At 41.2% G+C, this 25499-nt stretch overlaps 1 protein-coding gene across 1 annotated transcript in view; it reads right to left on the reverse strand.

The window, feature by feature from the left end:
- Nucleotides 1–16784: 16784 nt before the first annotated feature.
- The window catches only part of LOC118940406 (sulfotransferase 6B1), a 30667-nt gene continuing 21952 nt past the window's right edge, over nucleotides 16785–25499 (reverse strand). The window contains exons 5-7 of the mRNA XM_036949823.2: nucleotides 24147–24241; nucleotides 22042–22198; nucleotides 16785–17442 (exon numbers count right to left, since the gene is read on the reverse strand). Of these exons, the coding sequence (XP_036805718.1) occupies nucleotides 17315–17442; nucleotides 22042–22198; nucleotides 24147–24241 (380 nt within the window). The 3' untranslated portion in view covers nucleotides 16785–17314. The remainder of the gene's footprint in view (nucleotides 17443–22041; nucleotides 22199–24146; nucleotides 24242–25499) is intronic.

The raw sequence follows: 25499 nt of genomic DNA on the forward strand, positions 1-25499 counted from the left end.
GTATACAACATGTTGCCATATTTTTGATACTTGCTTTAGCTCTCTGTCAAAGTCTACTAATGTGCAATCATTAATACAATAAATCCATGTAGATGTCAGCTGCAGTTAAACGATATTCAACAATGTATGCTGTGTATAATTACTTGTCCACTGTCACTCACAATAACAGGCGACAATAATTACACATAACCAAACAATAAGACACTACAGTAGAGGAAAAGTTGCTGAAACATGCAGAATGGAGCTAATTGTCCATATTATTGATCATTGCTGGACTGACAAATGTGTCCACATGGTGTGAGAAAAGCTAAACGGTCTAGTTGTGCTTTACTTTGTACTGTTATTCTAAGATAGGTGTTGGTGAGTGTGTGGTCTTTCTAAATATGGCAAACTGAGGAAAGATTATGTCTCTAAATTATACAAATCATTTGACTAAAAGTAAATAAACTAAAGGAAAGGTGTAAACACTTACTTGCAATCGTCTGTCAGAACTATGTTCACCGGCGAGCGATGTCTCAACAGCTGAAGTTCAAAGACCAATAGGGACTTATCTGAAGTGATCTGTGTTCAATGGGAGTGGTAAAAAAGACAACAACCTCAATAATGACTAATGACTGAAATATTTGCATTACATTATATTTAATCTACCTAGTATGGAATAAATAGAATAGCCCCAAAATTGCAAGCATCAAGTTAAATCAAATGCACCTTGAACACAAACATTGGAAGTTGTTTTAAATATTTAACCAGGTCGGCTAGGGACTCTTCTACTGCATGTCATGCAATCACTAAAACATTCCATTCAACATCTGTCACTCTTTCTCACTTTGTTTTACCAAATCCTTATTGATGTCAACAAAACATGATTTAAATTAAAGTCAAAGTTGTGCATAAATATATCAAGTTAGGTTTTGGGCTCTCATTTAAAGTCACAATATGGATTTTTTTGTTTCAACCCAATATGCTGGGAAAATGAATCACATGGCCACTTTCCTGCCAATCATTTTTGTCCCACGAGCACAAGTAGCCAAGAGAGTTAGCTCATTAGATTAGTCGTAACAGGAAAAACTGATGCATTGTGGCATACTAGGAAATCAGCTGGTGGACGAGCCCATTGCCAAATGTGTAGATAGGGTTTGTCATTTAAAAAAAAATCCAACTTCTTAATGACAGGCATCTGTTTTACCCGAGAACTCACAAGTTCATGGAGCCCGACATTGTGAGGAAAATAATATTACGCTAAGGCTGTTCTTCTTCGTCGGTGGCACTATCGTTCCGATTCATGGCAGTTAAAATGCTTTTGTATTCAAAGGCTTTTTTTCAACAATCTGTGCTTAGGAAGTCACATAATAAATTGCATGGACTCACTCTGTGTGGAATAATAGTGTTTAACATGATTTTTGAATGACTACCTCATCTCTCTGTACCCCACACAGACAATGAATTATCTGTAAGGTCCCTCAGTCGAGCAGTGAATTTCAAACACATTCAACCACTAAGATCAGGGAGGTTTTCCAATGCCTCACAAAGAAGGGCACCTATTGGTAGACGGGCAAAAAAAAGCAGGCATTGAATATCCCTTTGAGCATATTGAAGTGAAGTTATTAATTACACTTCAGATGGTGTATCAATAAACCCAGTCACTACAAAGATACAGGCGTTCTTCCTAACTCAGTTGCCGGAAAGGAAGGAAACCACTCAGGGATTTCACCATGAGGCCAATAGTGACTTGAAAACAGTTACATAGTTTAATGGTTGTGAAGTTGTCAGAAAAAAACGCATCTAACAACGCAATTAAGATATTCCACGAGTGGTCTGAGGCAGTCGGTAAATAACGAGTTTTCAAGTGCAACTTCAGTAATGATAGTTTTGGGACACAGCTTGGATATTTAACAATGCTTAAAATTCAAATAGTTCTGAGCCTTGACAGTGAGCGCATGCTAGGTTCGATTAAGGTTTCACTTGCTTTCTATGATCCATATAACACTAGTCTCGTGCATTAATGTTTGATCATTGCCGTACGGCTCTTTTTCTGATAGTCTTCTATTTACTTGTCGATAACAACCCTAAATTATTTGTATTATTTAATTCATTCATTTGAAGTGGTGGCTGCATGCATGCTATGCTGGGTCAGTTTGTAATTCAAGCCTATTTTGTAAAATTGCTACAGTATATTAATCCAAGTCCAGATCTCCCCATTATTGTTGAAATGTCTTCCGCCATCAAATCCCCTCATGCAGGCCTATACCCTAACCCCCTTATATATTATAGAGAACAACAATCTTTGATGTCTGAAAGTAGCCTACTTGTTTATTGATTAGTTCAATTTATTTTAAGCAATTTGGCGTCACAGTATCTTTCAGTATTTTTTATATTTGCATTATTATTTAAAAACGTGTAGATGAATGAAATGTGCAACTAGTGGATGTCAACTGTGGTCTCTCGCTTGAGAATCCCGTTCGAGAACCCATTGACTTCTCCAAAGTGTTAAGCTTTGTCATGAGACGCAAGGTGGATGGATCATTCAGTGATTTAATTTCACATAACTTTACTTACATTGCCAACTCATCTCTTCAGATTTATAATCTACACAGCGCAGTAGAGGTGGCCACTTGATTTATGATTTGCTGAATTGACACCTGTGGTTTTCCATGGTTGCATTAAGGATTCCTTCTCTAGTAAGGCACCTGAGTAGTGGTAAGTGACTCCCTGCTCTGCGTCTCATTAACCTCTCCTTTTTTCCTGCTGTGTGCTTTTTTAAATTCCTCCCGAGAAAAGTATAAATCTTATCTATATGCTACCTCTAATCCTGTCTCTCCATCTGTCTCTCCCTCTCATTTTATATGCTTTAATGGCATGAATGACAAGGTCAATGTTGCCAAGTGATCAATTATGAACAGCGAAAATAACAATAAGTATAGTAGATATAGGGCTAATTTAAAATAATATGTGTTATATATATATATATAAGACATAAGCCTACATATCTAATACAGAAATGTAATAATTATTATATATAATAACATTTGTTGTTTTTGCTCTATTTTGTTACTATTAAGCTACTTGTTGCTAATAATGGCGCTGGGAGCGGAGAGCCTTCGGCTATAGACTCTATTCAAACGTGATTTACATCTGTTAACATGATTGTTAGTCCCGCTTCTTCTGAAAAATAAGGTGGTTTATTGGACCTTAGAATTACTTTGTTCTGTTTACTGATTGACTGGGTCAGCGGAGAGACAATGACCTTAACCAATCAACTATCCCATACACAACAACTAGGATGGGTTTCTAAAATGACTTGGATTGTGCCATTTTTAAACACAATTGCATTTACAATTGTTATTTGTTGCACAATGACTGGGTTCAGGGCCAGCCCTCCCACTAGGCTAGATTAGGTAGCCGCATATGACGGCACTTGTATCTGTTCCTCCGACTTTTAGGTGAGAAAAGTTCAAGTTCAAACCGATTGCCAACCCCTGCTGTACATAATTTAGCGGAGAGGGGGGTGGCAGGTTTTTTTGTCTCGTCCAGGGCCGGCCCTAACTGGGCTAACAAAAACACATGCTTGATCCAGTACCAGCTTTTTGAGAAGCTGCTCTTGCGCTCTCTGACAGGTGATAGGCTATTCCACTTCTCAAATTAGGCTCTGAATGCTAACAAAAATATATACAGGCCAATTTAATTTGACAAAATTATGCAAATTAACCTCTCTGCACACAGGGAACCCGGTAGCGGGCTGAAATTCCACAACATTTGGTGATCGCTACATAAATAGTTATATTAAACATTCATGAAAATACAGTGTCTCCCATGAATCGAAAGCCTAGAATCTTGATAATCCAACTGCGTTGTCAGGTTTAAAAAAGGATTTACTGCTAAAGAATACAATGCGATTATCTGAGGATAGAGCCCCATAAAAAAACTATTTCAACCAGCACAGGAGTAATAAAATCACAAACTGCATTAAAATAAAATCAGTTTTTATAGCCTAACAAAACATTTTGTGAACCGCTTGTGTCGTGAATTCCGTCTCATTCCATTTTCGACGACACATTCCAGGGTAAATACCCACACAGAACGTGACTTTTCCAGTCATGTTTGGTTTCATTGCAATCAACTGGTTTGTTTGTAACACAACCAAATGTGATGGGCCATTTCGCGGGACGTATTGACTCAAAGAAACCGATTTGAAGACAACAAGTAATGACATCACTGTGCACCAATGATATGACCACTGTTTCGTTGATTGACTGTATTTTAACCCAATGACCACTGATTGTCTTGAAATCTAGCTGGGTAGATAGCCAATGAGCTGAGGTAAACGGCAATATGCAATGGTTATGTGTTGGTCTTGTAGTCCATGTAGTAAACTCCGGCGTAATTAGAGTCATTCGCTATTGAAGTTTTCTACCGGAAGGAGCTACGCATATTACGCACAGCATTGTTTGGTAAACGCGCAGATTCAGCTGTTTATATATCAATCATTATGGCGACTAAGTGAGGGAAAGCTAAATCTAAGTCTAGATATACAGATGTACACACAATTTAAGAAGAAATTGATCGGAAAAGTGAGACAGAGATGGTTGTAGGACGATTCATTTAGTGATTCCCAAGTGGAGGAATATTGTTTGAACGGAGAGGACAAGTTTTGGACTGGTAAGTTCTTCTCATGCTAATACCCTTGTTTGAAATTAATAATCTAAAATATTATTTGTGATTTTTTTTTATTTTAGAAGCAATCTATTAAAATGTAATGTAATGAAATGTGAGATGCGTGTGTCTGCCGCCCCACCCCAACCCACATGAAATAGCCTATTTGAGGCTGTTGAGGGGAGGGCAGGCCCACAACAATGGCCAAAGTGAAATGGAGACAGTAGATACAGCTGGTCTGTTGTAATATAATAAAGACAGTAGATCTAGCTGGTATGTCATAATATAATAGAGACAGTAGATCTAGCTGAAATGTCATAATATAAAAGAGACAGTAGATCTAGCAGGTCTATAATAATATATTCAACCTTATGTTCCCTGTTCTCTCTCTCTCTCTCTATATATATATATATATATATATATATATATATATATATATATATATATATATATATATATATATATATATATATATATATATATATATATATATATATATATATATATATATATATATCTGTTTATTATACCTGTTGATACTCACTTTACAGCAGAAAGAGACTGCTATGGCACCTGGCATCAGCTGCACACTATTGTGTAGAGCTTTGGCAAAGTGGGTGGGGTTATATCCTTCCTGTTTGGCCCTGTCCGGGGGTCTCATCGGATGGGGCCACAGTGTCTCCTGACCCCTCCTGTCTCAGCCTCCAGTATTTATGCTGCAGTAGTTTATGTGTCGGGGGGCTAGGGTCAGTTTGTTATATCTGGAGTACTTCTTCTGTCTTATCCAGTGTCCTGTGTGAATTTAAGTATGCTCTCTCTAATTCTCTCTTTCTCTCGGAGGAGGACCTGTGCCCCAGGACCATGCTCTCAGGACTACCCGGCATGATGACTTCTTGCTGTCCCCAGTCCACCTGGCCTGGCTACTGTTCCAGTTCCAACTGTTCTGCCTGCGGCTATGGAACCCTAACCTGTTCATATTTACTCTTGAGGTGCTGTCCTGTTGCATCCTCTACAACTACTGTGATTATTATTATTTGACCCTGCTGGTCATCTATGAACGTTTGAAAATCTCGGACATGTTCTGTTATAATCTCCACACGGCACAGCCAGAAGAGGACTGGCCTCCCCTCATAGCCTGGTTCCTCTCTAGGTTTTTTCCTAGGTTTTGGCCTTTCTAGGGAGTTTTTCCTAGCCACCGTGCTTCTACACCTTCATTGCTTGCTGTTTGGGGTTTTAGGATGGGTTTCCAAATACTGATGGTCTTCCAAATATTGAAATTGTGTAAATAGTTACCCATGTTATTTTGTAAATGTATATATTTTTTTTCTTCATATTTTTTTCTCAATTTCTTTGGGTGGGGGTGTGCATTTCGGCGCCCATTGACCCAGCTACTATACCACCCGGAGGCTCCCCAGCCACCAGCTCATAGCCATTGCAGACTTTCTCTAGAAGTTCACTCCCACTATCATTGGTAGCTATGGTGATGTGTGTGTTTCTATGGGATTCGCATTAATAAAAATGATTGACAATTATTGTATAGTTTTTTCTGTTTGTCTGTGACGACGACGGTCAGTGATTAATGCAGTAGCTTAACCTAGCCTGTTAATGTTAGCTAGTTACAAGTGAAAAATATTTCAGCTAAAAGTAAACTATAGAGATTTGCAACAACATGTGCTACCATGTCTAAGAGACAACAAATTAAGCTAATATGTAAAATTTAAGAAATTAGAAAAGAGGCACAATCTCTAAGCCAAAGAAAATCACTGCTGAAATGTATCAGCGTGCAGCAATGTCCATCAGCCAGTGTGGAGAACGACAACCCCCAGAGGACAGGCCGTTCATTTGCTGAGATGGACGAGTCCCTGTTAGCTGGTACTAGCAGCGGTGTGCTTGAGATTCCCGGATGTATTGTGATGTACTGAACAAGACTGGTTACTCGCATCAATGCCTCTGTCTCGTCATTTAACATTCAAACATGGTGTCAGAGTCGGATAACTAACCATGCTTTCCGCAAATTTGAGTCACCTGTTCTGGTTTACCAAACAAATGCTTATTTGAGTAAAATTTCGCCGGAATTGGCATTAGCTAGCGTGAGTTTGCTAGTTTGCTAGCTCAGTGTTGTTAGCACCGGTTAGACATGGCAGCAAAAATTCCCCCTCCCGCCATTATGAAGCTCAGCGGGGATTGGAGCACGAACCGGGATACATTTAGAGGTGAATGGGAGGACTATGCGCTAGCAACGGGACTTCTGGAAAAGGACGATGAGGACTATAATGGGAACTGAATGCCGACACGTATACAAACACAACCTGAATCTAACAGCAGCTCAGCAAGGTAACGCTGCAGCTATTCTTGATGCTCTTGAACATTACTTTAAGCCAGCAAAGAACGTAATCTACGAGCGTTATGTTTTCGGTTGTTGCAAACAGGAGGACGAGGAGTCCATTGACAGCTTTGTCACTAGGTTAAGGGAAAAGGCAGCTACATGTGACTAGGGTGCTTTAAGAGATTAACTGATCAGAGATAAGATTGTGCTTGGCATAACTGATGAGGGCACCCGCAGACGTTTGCAGAGAGAACGTGACCTGACGCTGGTCTTGGCAGTGGAGACATGCCGTGCAGCAGAGCTTACTGATATACGGATAAGGTCCATGGAGCTAGAAAGGCAACATATGGACAATGTCAATGATACAGTCAGGCAGCCAGTAAAGAAATTCCCCTTTGCCACAGCTAATGCTAATACTACAGCCAACTCTGCATTAGACAACCCCAATACATGCCGATATTGTGGTATTTCTTATGGATGAGGAAAAGAACACTGCCCAGCCTATGGAAAAATATGCAAATCCTGTGGTACAGCTAATCACTTCGCAAGGGTCTGCATGAAAAGCAAGAGAAAGGAGGGTAAAAGTGCACTCCATGGAAACAAACACAGATGAAGGGAACGATAGCACAGAGGATGTATATGCTAGTGAGTGCATATGGGCAGTGAGGGCAAAAGGACAAAAGTGGTTTGTCACTCTGCTACTTAATAATAAACCACAGCAATGCCTGCTAGATTTAGGGGGCACATGCAACGTTATGAGCCTTAAAGACAAAAGGAGGCTCGCGCCCAGAGACAAACTCACACAGAGTAGCACCAATCTGAAACTGTATTCAGGCCAGTTCATGACCTCTTTAGGCCTGTTTGTGACAGAGTGTGTTTTACGTGGCCAAAAACACACCCTTGAGTTTGAAATAGTTGAGGCTAGTCAACAGCCATTAGTGTCAGCTTCTACATGCGAATGCCTTGGGCTTATTAACTTCACCATCCCAGCTGATCTTAACATTATAGACAAAGTCCAGGCTGGGCCCCTGAGCAAGGAGACACTCCTAAGCAAGTACCATGATGTCTTCAACGCACCGGTCGAGTCAGTTCCCGGGGAAGTCCACTTTGAGTTGGACGCAGCAATCCAGCCTGTCCAGTGTGCACCCCACAATATACCAGTGGCCATGAAAGCAGCTACGAAGGCTCAGCTTGACAAATACGAAGCAGATGGCCACATCATATCCGTCACCGAGCCTACAGACTGGATAAGTAATATGGTTATCGTCAAGAAACCAGACAAGCTACGGATATGCAATGATCCTAAACACCTCAACATGGGGCTCTGCGACGTTCACATTACATTATGCCCACGTTGGAGGATGTTCTTTACAAGCTCCCAAAGGCCAGAGTCTTCACTCTCGTGGATGGCAGAGATGCCTTCCTACAGTGCAAGCTCGATGAGCCCAGCAGCTACATGACCAACTTTTGGACACCCTGGGGCTGGAAGAGGTGGTTGAAGCTTCCGTTTGGTGTCTCCGTGGCTCCAGAGGTGTATCAGCGGAAAAAGCATGAGCTGTTGATGGGACCCAGTGGCGTGGAACCCATAGGAGATGACATTCTCGTAGTGGGCTGTGGGGACAGTGATGAGGAGGCAGAATGTGACCATGACACCAAGCTGTTGGCCCTGATGGTCAGATGCAGACAGGTCAAGCTAAGGCTAAGCATAAAAAAGCTTCAGTTTAAAGTGCCAGAGGTCCGCTTTCATGGGCACATCTTGTCCTCCACCGGATTGAAGGCGGATCCTGAAAAAGTGAAGGCTGTCTTGGAAATGCCCCACCCATCTGACGTGAAGGGAGTGCAGCGCTTCATCAGATTCGTCACCTACCTGGCCAAATTCCTACTGCGGCTCTCTGAAGTGTGTGAGCCACTAAGGAGGCTCAATGACAAGGACACTATCTGGCATTGGCTCCCAAAACATGACGCAGCGGTGAAGGAAATAAAACAACTGCTCATCCAGACACCTGTACTGCCATACTACAATGTGTCAAAACCTGTCACGATTCAGAGTGACTCAAGCCAGTATGGACTTGGCTGTTGCCTCATGCAGGAGGGCCAGCCTGTGGCATTCGCCTCTAGGGCACTCACCCCAACAGAGCAGAACTATGCCCAGATAGAGAAGGAGTGCCTCAGCATTATGTTTGCATGCCAACGCTTCCACCACTACCTGTACATCAAAAGCCGCTTATTGCTATATTCAGCAAGCCTCTTCTGAATGCCACAAAACGACTGCAGAGCATGCTACTGGCCCTACAAAACTACAACCTCAAGGTGGTGTATAAGCCAGGGCTAGAGATGTATGTGAGTGACACGCTCAACAGGGCTACTGCATCAGGCACTCACACACGCTCCATGCATGAACAACGCGCAGTGTGCAGCTTACAAACAGAGCAAGTGGATGTTGAACACATCAACCAGACTGACTACCTCAATGTTACGGACCAGCCTTATACAAATCAGACAGCACACAGACAGGGACGAGCAACTCCAGGCATTGAGGTCTGCGATTCTGATGGGCTGGCCCGACTGCAAGGAAGAAACTGCTTTAGCCTTCAGAGAATATTGGCCAGTGTTCAAAACTGAGTAATATTCAAGTGTCAGGGAGTCGTTATTCCCCGGTCTCTGCGCCCTGAGATGTTGGCACTCGTGCACTCAAGTCACATAGGAGGTGAGGCATGTTACAGACAAGCACGTGACACACTGTATTGGCCAGGAATGCAGGGTGAATTCAAAGACTATGTCAGTAAATGCACAATCTGCAATGAATATGCAATTGAGCAACAGAGAGAGACGATGATGTCCCACGAGCTACCGATGCGCCCCTGGCAGATAGTAAGTCTAGATCTCTTCCAGCACAGTGGCAAAGACTTTCTGCTGGTAGTCGATCATTACTCAGACTTTTGGGAGATTGACCTCCTCCCCGACCTCTCAGCAGAGACAACGATCAAACGCTGCAAGGCTCAGTTTGCCTGCTATGGCCAGACATATAGGGTAATTTCATACAATGGACCCCAATTCTCCGGAGTTGAGTTCCGAAAATGTGCTGCAGGATGGGAATTCATGACACCCAAAAGCTAATGGGAAGGTGGAGTCCGCAGTAAAAATCGCAAAGAACCTCTGCAAAATAGCTCTGCGAGAGGGCAAAGATGCCTGGAAAGCAATCCTGTGTACAGAAAGTGGCACCACGCTCCTACTTTGTCGAAGTGAATGGATCATAGTTTAGTGGGGAGGGGGACAGCAGTTGTTTTTGTCTCACCTAAGGCATGAAAACGTCCAGGGCCGGCCCTAACTGGGCTTACAAAAGCACATGCTTTCACTCCAGTACCAGCTTTTTGAGAAGCTGCTCTTGTGCTCCCTGACAGTTGATAAGCTTTTCCGCTCCTCAATATAGGCTGTGTATGCTAAAGAAAATACACACAGGGCAATTTAATTTCACTAAATTATGAAAATTAACATCCCTAATCTTAGTACCTACAATCAAAAATGTTAGCTAATTTGGTCAGTAGCCAGTAGGGCTAGCTAGCTAGGCTTGATAAGGGGAAAAAGCTAACTGGTAGCCTAGCTACCAAATAGCTAACTAACTAGTAACTTGGCTAGGTTGCTAGTTCCAGTTAGTTTTCTCATCGTGAATTAAGCAGGTAGAGTTTTCACGACCTTGTGGTATAGTTATGTGAAATTACAATATTTTCTTGCAATAGACACAATTTTGATTCATGATTTATGCATTGAAAGTTTGAAATGGATCACAGACCAACACTCTACCACCATGTCGGGTCTGGACTGTGAGGGACTGCCACTTACGACCCAATCTGCATCCATCGCATCGTCCATAATAACAAACAGGGCAGGCAGGGGTTTTGAGGGTGTGCAACTTTTATTTTCTGTTAAAAAATTGTTTTTAAATTCACAAAGATTGGCCACATTTGCATCTTTCTTGTGATTTAAGCTCTGGGTTTGCTGCGCAAATCAAATACTCCTCTTATGGGTCTTCAAAAGGGTTATACTTAGCACCAAAACAGGGACAAATCAATTAAAGATTGGATTATTATTCTGTTTTGTAAATATTGCAAGCGATTTGTTTGTGGAAAATGCTCAAAGAAAGTTTAGCAGATTTGTGTTGACTGATTAGGATTAGAGTGGTTGCCAAAGGTGGCATCACAGGTTCAAAAGGGGTGGGTCCAAATTTTGACGTGTCTTTTCTGGGGCCTGGAGTTTTTCCTGATCTCATGACCTGGTCATTATTATTATTATAGATAGCTTCCTTTTTCATCAGTGCTATGACTATAAGACTGGGGGGTTTTCTTTTCGGGTCATGTGAATTGGAAACACTCCTGGCCTAAGGTGGATCAAACCCTTTTAAACTACCACAAACTTTGTTCTTTTTCATTTCAACTTCAATGGACAACATACTCTGTAGCGTAGCGAACTACAATAGCAGGGCTGAGCGTTATGCAAAGAATGGTTACAATGTCTTTAAATATGAATTTTACTTTATAAACAAACAATGTTAAGCATGTGACTTTGACATTTTTTTAAAGACAGACATGTTTCAATGTAGAAAAGTATTTTACACTGTACACAGTAGACTTTGTAACAATGTTTTTTTTAAATGTTTCATAAAACCTATTCTTTCATAATCTGACCTAGTGTTCTTCTGTAATTATTCATCATTTTAAGTCTTACCCCAGTGTTCTTTTCACCTCATTTAACACCTGATTTACTTAACGAAAGGCACATCTCAATAGGTCCAGGTATCCTCATGATCTGGCACAAGTGGGGGGTGAACCTTTCCTCTTTTGTTCTCTATTGCGCTTCTATTGTTGAATTTGTAGTTTTTTTTTTTTACCAGAAACATTTGTGAATAAATCACCAGCAGTGGAAATAAAATAAATTACAACATTACTGGACCAACAAACTGGTTGACTAACCTTTTCAGGAACTTCTGTATCTCTTGGCCTTGGGTAGCAGCAGCAGATCGTTTAATCTTTCTGTGCCAAACACATATATTCAGTGAGTCTAAATTGTTATTGTTAGCTGCCGGCTCATCAATCTAGCTAGCTAATGTTAACTGAAGATAACGTTAGTAGTTTTGTTGGTTTTAGAGGAAGACCAACCTATAGCTATCAGCTAAACTGATTTTATTAACACGCACCTTGTTTTCCAGGAAAATGTGTGTTAACTGTCTCGTGAGGCAGACAACCAGGCAGGCAGGAAAGGAGTGTTGTCAGTAGTTACCAAAGCCACAAAGTCAAAATTGTCTATATCGTTACAATTATGCTCTGTAGCAGTCTGTAGCTAGTGATTGACAAATTACTGTGACTGACAAGTGAATCTACTTGTTGCAGCGAGTGTGTGGGTTACCACGTGTAATCTCAGGGACAGGGTTGTATTCACTAGACACAGAGGCACACGGGCGAAAATTGGTAGGGAAGTACTATGTCAACTTGTCCAATAAGAAAAACCTACTTTCTTTTGTTGCAAAACATTTATATATCTATACCATATTTTTTTGAATGGAAATATTGGTGGGGCAAACTCAGTCAAAAAAGAGAATATACAGTGCCTTGCGAAAGTATTCGGCCCCCTTGAACTTTGCAACCTTTTGCCACATTTCAGGCTTCAAACATAAAGATATAAAACTGTATTTTTTTGTGAAGAATCAACAACAAGTGGGACACAATCATGAAGTGGAACGACATTTATTGGATATTTGAAACTTTTTTAACAAATCAAAAACTGAAAAATTGGGCGTGCAAAATTATTCAGCCCCTATACTTTCAGTGCAGCAAACTCTCTCCAGAAGTTCAGTGAGGATCTCTGAATGATCCAATGTTGACCTAAATGACTAATGATGATAAATACAATCCACCTGTGTGTAATCAAGTCTCCGTATAAATGCACCTGCACTGTGATAGTCTCAGAGGTTCGTTAAAAGCGCAGAGAGCATCATGAAGAACAAGGAACACACCAGGCAGGTCCGAGATACTGTTGTGAAGAAGTTTAAAGCCGGATTTGGATACAAAAAGATTTCCCAAGCTTTAAACATCCCAAGGAGCACTGTGCAAGCGATAATATTGAAATGGAAGGAGTATCAGACCACTGCAAATCTACCAAGACCTTGCCGTCCCTCTAAACTTTCAGCTCATACAAGGAGAAGACTGATCAGTGATGCAGCCAAGAGGCCCATTATCACTCTGGATGAACTGCAGAGATCTACAGCTGAGGTGGGAGACTCTGTCCATAGGACAACAATCAGTCGTATATTGCACAAATCTGGCCTTTATGGAAGAGTGGCAAGAAGAAAGCCATTTCTTAAAGATATCCATAAAAAGTGTTGTTTAAAGTTTGCCACAAGCCACCTGGGAGACACACCAAACATGTGGAAGAAGGTGCTCTGGTCAGATGAAACCAAAATTGAACTTTTTGGCAACAATGCAAAACGTTATGTTTGGCGTAAAAGCAACACAGCTGAACACACCATCCCCACTGTCAAACATGGTGGTGGCAGCATCATGGTTTGGGCCTGCTTTTCTTCAGCAGGGACAGGGAAGATGGTTAAAATTGATGGGAAGATGGATGGAGCCAAATACAGGACCATTCTGGAAGAAAACCTGATGGAGTCTGCAAAAGACCTGAGACTGGGACGGAGATTTGTCTTCCAACAAGACAATGATCCAAAACATAAAGCAAAATCTACAATGGAATGGTTCAAAAATAAACATATCCAGGTGTTAGAATGGCCAAGTCAAAGTCCAGACCTGAATCCAATCGAGAATCTGTGGAAAGAACTGAAAACTGCTGTTCACAAATGCTCTCCATCCAACCTCACTGAGCTCGAGCTGTTTTGCAAGGAGGAATGGGAAAAAATGTCAGTCTCTCGATGTGCAAAACTGATAGAGACATACCCCAAGCGACTTACAGCTGTAATCGCAGCAAAAGGTGGCGCTACAAAGTATTAACTTAAGGGGGCTGAATAATTTTGCACGCCCAATTTTTCAGTTTTTGATTTGTTAAAAAAGTTTGAAATATCCAATAAATGTCATTCCACTTCATGATTGTGTCCCACTTGTTGTTGATTCTTCACAAAAAAATACAGTTTTATATCTTTATGTTTGAAGCCTGAAATGTGGCAAAAGGTCGCAAAGTTCAAGGGGGCCGAATACTTTCGCAAGGCACTGTACATCGAAACCACGACACTACACACTGAATGCACCATAATTGTAACGTGTGTGCTGGGAGTCGGGAAGCAAGTTCAGGGAGTGAATAATTTAATAAATGAACGAAACATAATACGAAACAAGAAACAAAAACAACGCACAGACATGAAACTGAAACAGAAACAATAATGCTTGGGGAAGGAATCAAAGGGAGTGACATAAATAGGGCAGATGATCAAGGAGGTGATGGAGTCCAGGTGAGTGTCATTAAGTGCTGATGTGCATAACACTGTGTGCAATAATCAGCAGCCTAGTGACCTAGAGGCCAGAGAGGGAGCACACGTGACAGTGACCAAAATGACGATCCCGGGGATCAGGAGCGGACCGGTCACCTCTGGTGAGGTGTGGGAACCTGTCAATCTGGCTGAGGCGTGGGAGCATGGCAACCCAGTGCGCCGGAGAGAGAACATACGTGACTGTACCCCCCTCCCTGGCACGCTGGTCCAGCAGCAGGACACCAACCAAAGGGACAATCCCGGGGATCAGGAGCGAACTGGTCATCTCCGCTGAGGCGCAGGAACCTGACAAACCGGCTGAGGTGTGAAAGCCTGATGATCCGGCTGAGACCTCCCCGGTTGCTTCGGTCGTGGCACGGGAACCTGTTCACCCAGCTGAGGCATGTGAGCCTATCGAACCCGCTGAGGCAAGGGAGCCTGTCGAGTCAGCTGAGGCAGGGGATCCCGTCAAACCCGCCGAGGCATGGGAACCTGTCAAGCCAGATGAGGCATGAGAGTCTGACAAAACCGGCTGAGGCCTTTCTGGTAGCTGTGGTACTGACACCCAGACCCGACATTACCTTCAACATAACAACAAAAAAACACCCCCTGATGTTTCCCTTTGGTGAGGCGTTATTCTGCTGGGATTCGGGAAGCAAGTTCAGGGAGTGAAAAATTTAATAAATAAACGACACATAATACGAAACAAGAAACATAAACAACGCATAGACATGAAACTGAAACAGAAACAATAATGACTGGGGAAGGAACCAAAGGGAGTGACATAAATAGGGCAGATAATCAAGGAGGTGATGGAGTCAAGGTGAGTGTCATTGGGCGCTGATGCGCGTGACGCTTTGCGCAATAATAAGCAACCTGGTGACCTAGAGGCCAGAGAGGGAGCACACGTCACAATAATATCCAACCCCATAATAATTTTGAGCAACACACACAAATGTTATAACATTTGCACTACGATCAGTTTTTGGGCTACTTCCCATATTTTGTATTTATTGCATGGAAAACCATGGTAGTTGAGCCTACTTTTGTAGAGTAAAGTTTATTTGACTTCAGAATCAGTTTCAGCATCCGTCTACAGCATTGCTTATCACAGTGCGATCCGTTTTGTCATCAAAGCCCCATATACCACCCACCACTACGACCTGTATGCTGTCATCAGCTGGCCCTCGCTACATATTCGTCGCCAGACCCACTGGCTCCAGGTCATCTACAAGTCTTTGATGGGTAAAGCTCCGTCTTATCTCAGCTCACTGGTCACCATAACAACACCCACCCGTAGCACGTGCTCCAGCAGGTATATCTCACTGGTCATCCCCAAAGCCAACACCTCTTTGGGCACCTTTCCTTCCAGTTCTCTGCTGCCAATGACTGGAACGAATTGCAAAAATCGCTGAAGTTGGAGACTTATATCTCCCTCACAAACTTTAATAAGCATCAGCTATCTGAGCAGCTTACCGATCGCTGCAGCTGTACTCATCCCATCTGTAAATAGCCCATCCAACTACCTACCTCATTCCCATATTGTTTTTATTTACTTTTTTTGTTATTTTGCACACCAGTATTTCTACTTGCACATCATCATTGGCACATCTATCAAGCCAGTGTTAATTTGCTAACTTGTAAGTACTTCGCTACTATGGCCTATTTATTGCCTTACACATCCTTACGCCATTTGCACACACTGTATATCGACTTTTTCTATTGTGTTATTGACTGTACGTTTGTTTATTCCTTTGTAACTCTGTGTTGTTGTTTGTGTCGCACTGCTTTGCTTTATGTTGGCCAGGTCACAGTTGTAAACAAAAACCTGCTCTCAACTGGCCTACCTGGTTAAATAAAGGTGAAATAAAAAAATAAAAAATGGTTAAGAGTGTTGGGATGCAGCCCATACATGTTCTTGGTGCAGTTGCATTAACACGATTCTCTGGATAATAATAAAGCAACAGTCTATAAAGCTAGTCCCTTCTTTCATCCATTACATAGCTACAGTTCCATTGGGTTATTACAGTCTGAAGTCAAACAAGCTAAATCAACATTTATGGAGACAGACACTATGTCTGTGCGACACAAACAACAACACAGAGTTACAAAGGAATAAACAAACGTACAGTCAATAACACAATAGAAAAAGTCGATATACAGTGTGTGCAAATGGCGTAAGGATGTGTAAGGCAATAAATAGGCCATCTGTAACACCCAACAAAATTAAGTTATGATTTATTCCAAAACTAACTAACTTATTATGAAATTCATATCAATTTACTATTCATATACTGGTCAAAATAGAAGAAAAACACTGCAAATACCGCTGGAACATTTGGTTGGTTATTCTGTTTATGTTATTTTTCGACAACACAGCCCTCAAAACAAATAAGGGGGAGAAAAATATATTAATTCAAAAATAACAAATCATAGTTGTTATGCTGGAAAGTGGATGGTTGATGTTCGTTCTTCCCTGTTCTTGTTGTTTCTTCATTGAACAAAGAGACAGGATGTAGTTTATACCAAAACCTAGCCTGTGGTTAATAACCAATTAGAATTTGTTGCAGTAAAATTGGCCGAATACAAAGGATCCCGTTTCAGGCTTTATTAATGTGTAGATAGTTTGGACCAATGAGAACTTGCCACGTGTAGCTATGAGTCCAAACTGGAACCCCTACACAGATTCTAAACAGATGCTGAACTGAAAAACAACTAGTTGCATTGATCTCTAGTTCTCTGCGTTATAAATGTATCTTTGAGTATTATTACAGAAGGTTTAGGCCTACTGTAGACATGAGCAACATTGTTCTATTTCAATCTTCTGAATATGCTCATTCTGCATTGGATCTGGAAATTTCAACTCCCTACTTGCAGTAAATATCATATTTTAACTTAGCCCCCAGTTTAGTGTGAGCCAGGTGCTTCTCAAACTTCTCATCCATCTGTTTACTTTGGGCTTCACTTAGATGGTTCTTCCAATCTCCAACTTCACCTAGGCAGAAAGGCAAGGGGGGGGGGGGGGGGGGGACAAATCAAAGGCGAAGATCAACTTTTTGGACCTGTGAAAACATCAACAACTGACATCACCAATATCCTTGTATATTAATTTTAAATGTTTTAAACAGCCTTTACTACAACCCTTTTCAGTTGTTGTTTGTTTTGGGTGGTTTCAGTCTCCTCTTCACCAATTGAAATGTTTCCTTGATATTACTAAGGGTGTCCCAAAGGGGTTGATTTTGGCCCTGTACTTTGACTTTTCTATAAATACAAACAACATTGGTTGGTCTGTAGGTAATTGTAACTTCCACTTGTATGCAGATTATTCGGTTGTGCATTCTGTTGACAAGGCTGTCTTGGAGCTACAATCTGCCTTTTTGCTTTGCAGAAAGCCCTTGTTAAACTGAAATTGGTACCTGCAGGTAAAACTAAGCATATGTTATTTTCCAAAAAGCTCTGGTAATTTATGCATTTGTACCTCAGATGGTGCCCACATTTATTGTGTTCCCGCTAAAAATATCTGGGCATCTGGATTGACGAGAAGCTATCTATCAGAAAGCATATTGATGAATTAGTAAAAAAGCAAATAATTAAAATGGGCTTCCTTCATAGGAGTAGGGCAAGCCTTTCATTAAATAGCAGAAAACAAATCATTCAATCAACATTCACATGGTCCCGTGTGGCTCTGTTGGTATAGCATGCCAGGGTTGTGGGTTTGATTCCTACAAAGGACCAGTATGAACTCACTACTTTCAATTCAGCAGACTGAATTAAAGTATTTCCTTGTTTACCACAGATAACCTACAGTAGCAATTTACTCTACACATTTTATGAATGGAAGCTCATGTTGGTGTACTTATTTTCTCATTTCCAATTAATGTAATCCATGAAGAACTAATACAGTACTGTCATTTCTTATTTAAAAAAATATATCTCTGAACTGTCCACATCTAAAATTGGTATCTAAATCAAGCCAATCATGATTGAGTTAATGTAATCTATGTTTTAATTCAATTATAGTTTAATCAAGGTATTTCAAGTGACAAATTATATTGTAATGTGTCACATTTATATTTTAATCATGTTTACATTTAAGATTAAACGTTTGTATGAATGTTTAATCCTATATTCTTACAATAATCAGTTTAGATCAATTACCTGCCTTGCAATTTCTAATGTTACTTATAGGTCAATATATCATTGGCAAGGATCCATGCCAAATCTTTTTCCTGTAGTCCACAATCATCTCCTTTGTCTTGATCATGTTGAGGGAGAGGTTGTTGTCCTGGCACCACACGGCCAGGTCTCTGACCACCTCCCTATAGGCTGTCTCATCGTTGTCGGTGAACTTAATAATGTTGTTGGAGCTGTGCCTGGCCATGCAGTCGTGGGTGAACAGGGAGTACAGGAGGGGACTGAGCATGCACGCCTGAGGGGCCCCTGTGTTGAGGATCAGCGTGGCGGATGTGTTGTTACCTACCCTTACCACCTGGGAGGCGGCCCTTCAGGAAGCCCAGGATCCAGTTGCAGAGGGAGGTGTTTAGTCCCAGCGTCTTTAGCTTAGTGATGAACTTTGAGGGCACCATGGTGTTGAATGCTGAGCTGTAGTCAATGAACAGCATTCTCACATAGGGTTTCCTTTTGTCTACGTGAAAAAAGGTCAGTGTGGAATGCAATCGAGATTGCATGATCTGTTAGAGCGGTATGCAAATTGGGTGGGTCTAGGGTTTCTGGGATAATGGTGTTTACGTGAGCCATGACCAGCCTTTCAAAGCACTTCTTGGCTACAGATTTGAGTGCTACGGGTCGGTGGTCATTTAAGCAGGTTACTTTAGTGTTCTTGGACACAGGCACTATGGTGGTCTCCTTAAAACATGTTGGTATTACAGACTCGGACAGGGAGAGGTTGAAAATGTCAGTGAAGACACTTGCCAGTTGGTCAACGCATGCTCGCAGTACACATCCTGGTAATCCGTCTGGCCCTGCGGCCTTGTGAATGTTGACCTGTTTAAATGTCTTATTCAAATTGGCTGCGGAGAGCGTGATCACACAGTCTTCCGGAACAGCTGGTGCTCTCATGCATGGTTCAGTGTTATTTGCCTCGAAGATAGCATAGAAGTAGTTTAGCTCGTCTGGTAGGCTCGTGTCACTGGGCAGCTCTCGGCAGTGCTTCCCTTTGTAGTCTGTAATGGTTTACAAGTCCTGCTGGATTTAAGTTTCCTTGCATTAAAGTCCCTGGCTACTAGGAACGCCGCCTCTGGGTGAGCGTTTTCTTGTTTGCTTATGGGAGAATAAAGCTCATTCAATGCTATCTTAGTCCCAGGCTCCATCTGTGGTGGTATGTAAACAGCTACAAAACAATACAGATGAAAACTCTCTAGGTAGATAGTGTTGTCTACAGCTTATCGTGAGATACTCTACCTCAGGCGAGCAATAGCTTGAGACTTCCTAAGATATCGTGCACCAGCTGTTATTTACAAAAATACATACTCTGCCACCCCTTCTTACCAGACGCCGCTGTTTTATCCTGCCGGGACAGCGTATAACCAGCCAGCTGTATTTTAATAGTGTCATTGTTTAGCCACGACTCCGTGAAGCATAAGATATACAGTTTTGAATGTCCTGTTGGTAGTTTAATCATCCGCGTAGGTCATCAATTTTATTCTCCAAAGATTGCACGTTTGCTAGCAGAATAGAAGGAAGTTGGGGTTTATTCGATTGCCTACGAATTCTACAACTATGTGTGTTAACCTCTCTGAACCACCCATACCGGATCCGGGATAATTGTCATCAGCAACGCTGAATAGCATTGCGCCACAGTCAAATAATATTACTAGAAAATATTCATATTCATGAAATCACAAGTGCAATATTGCAAAACACAGCTTAGCCTTTTGTTAATCCACCTGTCATCTCAGATTTTGAAATGATGCTTTACAGCGAAAGCAATGCAAGCGTTTGTGTTAGTTTATCGATCGCTCGACAAAACAATAAGTACACTTAGCATCAGGTAACTTGGTCACGAAAATCAGAAAAGCAATCAAATTAATCATTTTCCTTTGACGATCTTCGGAAGTTTTCACCCACAAGACTCCCAGTTAGACAACTTTTTTTATATCCAAATACCTCCGTTAGTTTGGTGCGTTATGCCCAGGAATCCACCGGAAAGAGCGGTCACGACAACGCAGACAAAAATTCCAAATTATATCCATAATGTCCACAGAAACATGTCAGACATTTTTTCTAATCAATCCTCAGGGTGTTTTTCAAATATCTGTTTGATTATATGTCAACCGGGACAGTTGGCTTTTCACTAGGACCGGGAGTAACAATGGCCGCCTTTCTCTTTTGCGCACAATTCACTCTGAGAGCCCCCACCTATCCACTTACGCAATGTGGTCGTTCACGCTCATTCTTCAAAATAAAAGCCTGAAACTATGTCTGAAGACTGTTGGCACCTTGAGGAAGCGATAGGAAAAGGAATATGGTTGATATCCCTTTAAATGGAGCAATGGGAGGCTATGGAACATGGAGTTTTCAAAATAGAAGCCACTTCCTGGTTTGATTTTTCTCAGGGTTTTGCCTGCAATATCAGTAAACTTATTTTTTGCCTGTCAAATTCAATGGGTGTTGCACTTTCGTAAATTCATATTTCATCTTCTCTCTGGCACACTCTGAAATCAGAGTAGAAAGCCAAAGTTAATTTATGAATTTATGAACGCATCCGTTAATGAACAGAGCATTTGATCACCCTCACAGCTATCCTCCAATCAAGGATTATGTAAATGTTGGAACCGTTTTTTGTTTGTCCAGTCTTTCAAAAGTTCCTAGCTCATGTCTAAATTCTTAAAGTAAATGCATACTGCATTTCCAACTACTAATTTTGATAATGATTTGATTTTAAGCCTCAAAGTACAACAACTTGACTAGCTAACAAAAAAAATTATGTTTTTGTCTTTGTTATAAATTCTAATTCTATTTTCGCGGCGCCACATGTTGTCATGGAAAACATTAATGGTATTTTCAACAACCAATGAGCAACTCTGCCATAAATCCAGCACATATTGAACATTGAGATGGCCTAAAGGCCAATCTCTTTGTCAATAACAAGGAGTGGCAAAGAGTGGAATTTTAGCTAAAGAGACTGGTACTCAGTCTAGAATGCAGTCAGGTGGCAAGATCGGGCGACCCAACACAATGCACATAATGGGAGTTATCGATCTGTCATTCTCATTGAAAATAAGTCTAAGAAGCGGTAGATCTTTTCTATTTGCGCTATTTCTATACTTCCAGTTTTTACATTTAGTTTTTGCGTCTTTTATTTTCTTTTTTTTTTTACACAAGCTTCAAAAATATGAAAATACAATATGCTAGGTTATGGAAAAGATATTTCACAGCGGTTCAGATGGTACAATGATTCTCTACACAATGACGGCTTGTTTTGTCACATAAACTGAAATTAGGCAAACTATTAGAATTTTAGTAACCAGGAAATCAATAATGAGAGGAATAAAGTAAAGTTTCATCGTGGGGGACAATAATGAGAGGAATAAAGTAAAGTGAATACAATTTATTTGAATTATTATGAACTTACCTTTTCGGAAAAACACATTGCCATGTTTTCCATGGGTGTTCTTGGAACTTTCCTTCATAGCATTGAAGGTGCTCTGCCCTGCAATTGTCTGGACTTGCTCTTCAGTCAATGGGAAATCAAAGAACTTGGATATCTGCTGCACCCCCTGACCTAGATTCTGAAGAATAAACAGAGTGGAGTTTAAACTTGTACATCCAACTTTGTGCATTCCACAACTCTCAAAAAAGCCAGGAGGACATCAATATGATGTAAGACAATGATAAAAGTGAATATTAATGACATATAAATGTACATTACTCAGACATAATTAGGATTGTAAAACTCCCAGTAATTTACCACATCGGAAATGTTGGTAAAAATCCTTAGTGTCGATTGATGCACCCGTGAGTCAATTTAATTAACATAATACAAAAATCTCTTAAAATATATATTTTTTTTCTTTATCTGTGTCTAGTAGTTAGACCATGTGGTTCAAGAGAGCCTAATTACTGAAAAAATGTAATTTCCAATTATTTCTGGAACTATTTCTGGACTTCTCAGAACTGCCGACTGGTTCGGCCCAAAAACATTTACAGCAAAGATATATTGGCATAGTAAAAGAAAATATAAAGGATATTCCATGCTGAAACCCTCATGGTAAACAACGGTATTCAGTAAATTGATTGGTTATATTTAGGATTATGTTATACAGCTTTGTGAATCAATGATTTTATATTAAAAACGTTTCATTGTATTATTTAAAAAAAATCTGTTAGTTTACTGGTACATTTCAAAAGTTAGGCCTAATATTTTCACGTCTACATCCGCTCCACCTCTCCGGCGCTCGACATGGCCGGTTTACTCATCACTGGCTCTGATTACCATCATTATGCACACCTGGCACCATCGTTACGCGCACCTGCGCCTCATCATGAGACACACCTGGACTCCATCACTTCACTTATTACCTCCCCTATATCTGTCACTCCCTTAGTTCCATTTCCCAGGCAGTATTAGTTATGTGTTTCATGTCCTGATGCTACTCTTGTTTTGTATTGAGCCAGCACACCAGTCCGTTCAGCAGTCTGCCCAGGTCAGCGATGCCAGTTTGTTTCTCCCGGACAAATATGACGGAACCCCATCTAAATGCAGTGGCTACCTACTCCAGTGCTCCCTCTATTTTGCACACCAGATGGGAATTCCCACCACTGAGATGTCCAAGGTTGCTACGGTTATTTCTCTGCTGACTGGGCGGGTGTGGGCTACGGCAGTCTGGGAGAGAGGTGAGGAGTCGCTGGCTTCATATGAGGGGTTCATGGCTCTGTTCAGAGGTATCGTTGACCATCCACTGGAGGACAGAGAGGGGAGTGAGCGCCTATTTCAACTACGGAAGGATGATCAGACTGCCGAGTAAGCGCTCACCTTCCGGACAGTAGCAGCATTAAGCAGATGGAATGAGCCTGCACTCCATACGCTATTCAGAAGAGGACTGCGTGAGAAAGTCCAGAAGAACTGGCATGTAGAGATGACAGCCTCTCCTTGGTCGCACTCATCACGATGGCCATCCATCTGGCTAACCTAGTTCGGGAGCGTTGGTACCCTCATCGCTTCTCTCCCTCCCTCAGTGATGACTCTGTAGCAGAGCCTGAACCGATGGGCTGAGCGACGCAGACGGAAACTGCTGGGGCTCTGTCCTTATTGTGGTCAAGGAGGCCCTCAATTTCAGCAGTGTCCGTTATGTTCCAACTCGGGATCCACAAGAGCAGATGGACAGTCACATGATTTTCCACCTCCTGGGGAAGGTGTGAGTATCCAATCTTCATAATTTTCTGCCAAACCCTTTTCAGTGTTGATCACACTAGCTGGCTGTCCCTCACGTACTGTTTCTACAATGCTAGTGGATTCCGGTGCCGTGGGGAACTTTATTGACCAGACCGTTGCCTCCTCTCTGAACATCACCTCATACCCGCTCTCCTCTCCGTTTCCTGTCCAAGCCCTAAATTGGCCACTAGGATCCAGAACCATCACACACAACTCACCGTAGTCCATTAATCTGAAAAACATTCCCTTCATTAGTGCATCAATATTCACTATTTTTGCAACACTATACATAATATGGGTTTTACCTCCTTCATTTGCTCATAAGTGACCATCAATATGTTAGGATTGTCCATTAGTTTCTCCCAGGCGAGGGCATGGTTGAAGTAAGAGCCCCAAGCCACTGTAAAGAATAAATAAAAATAGCATAAGGTGAATCCATTCAGCAGTCATGTACATAATGTTTTTGTAGTGCGCTGTATTGTACCATAACTATAGTGTGATTATCCATTTGTTAGTGCAATACTGTGGAAAGAATTTCATTTTCATTAATTGCATTTATCTGACAGGGATCTGACATCAGTGAAGACTTCTGTACCAGATGTAGCCAGCCAGATGTAGCCAGCTAAAAAAAACATTTACACAGAGCAGCTCAAAGGTTTAAAAACGGAAATGTCTGTAAACATTGTGCTGATTGGCCTTCAGCCACACTCTGGGTTCAAATACATGTGTATTTAGATATTAGTATTTTTGTGGTAAATATAATTATTTCTATTTCAAAGTATTTCAAAAATAATTTTTGAAACCTGTCTGCCAACAGCTAGTTTTCAGCTAGTTTTTCAACAAAAATGCAATAGATTTTCAATAGAAAATCCCAAATAGATATAGCTAGTTTTGTAGTATATGTCTCAGCACTCAATGTTATTAATGTGCTTGTTGAAAGCCAGACCACTTTAGAACTCTTACATACTCTTATTAGGTGTGCTTGCAAAGCAAAGCACAATTCTAGATTTCTTACTTGCTCATACTGTTATTTGATTTTAGTCAGCTTTAGAGCTAAACAATTTACGTAATTAACAATAAACGAACCATGTGTCTAGACTGCCCCAACTCGGATTGCCTGAGAAATGCTTTTTATAGCAGTCATACTTTAACTACACTGAACAAAAATGTAAAGTGTTGGTCCTATGTTTCATGTGTTAACATCCCGGTTTGTGAGCATTTCTCCTTTACCAAAAGAATCCATCCACCTGACAGATGTGGCATATCAAGAAGCTGATTCAACAGCATGATCATTACACAGGTGCATCTTGTGCTGGGGACAACAAAAGGCCACACTAAAATGTGCAGTTTTGTCAAACACAATACAATGCCACAGATGTCTCAAGTTTTGAGGCCGTGTGCAATTGGCGTGCTGACTGCAGGAATGTCTACCAGAGCTGTTGCTAGAGAATGTAATATTCATTTGAGGCGGCTTATGAAAAGCTGTAATTTTAAAGAATTTTGCAGTATGTCCAACACGCCACAACCACAGACCAAGTGTATGGCGTTGTGTGGATGAGCAGTTTGCTGATGTCAACGTTGTGAACAGAGTGCCCCATGGTGGCGGTGGAGTTATGGTATGAGCAGGCATAAGCTATGGACAACGAATTGCATTTTAT

This window comes from Oncorhynchus mykiss, chromosome 17 (genome assembly GCF_057628025.1).
Source record: "Oncorhynchus mykiss isolate SJ-2025 chromosome 17, ASM5762802v1, whole genome shotgun sequence".
NCBI lineage: Eukaryota > Metazoa > Chordata > Actinopteri > Salmoniformes > Salmonidae > Oncorhynchus > Oncorhynchus mykiss.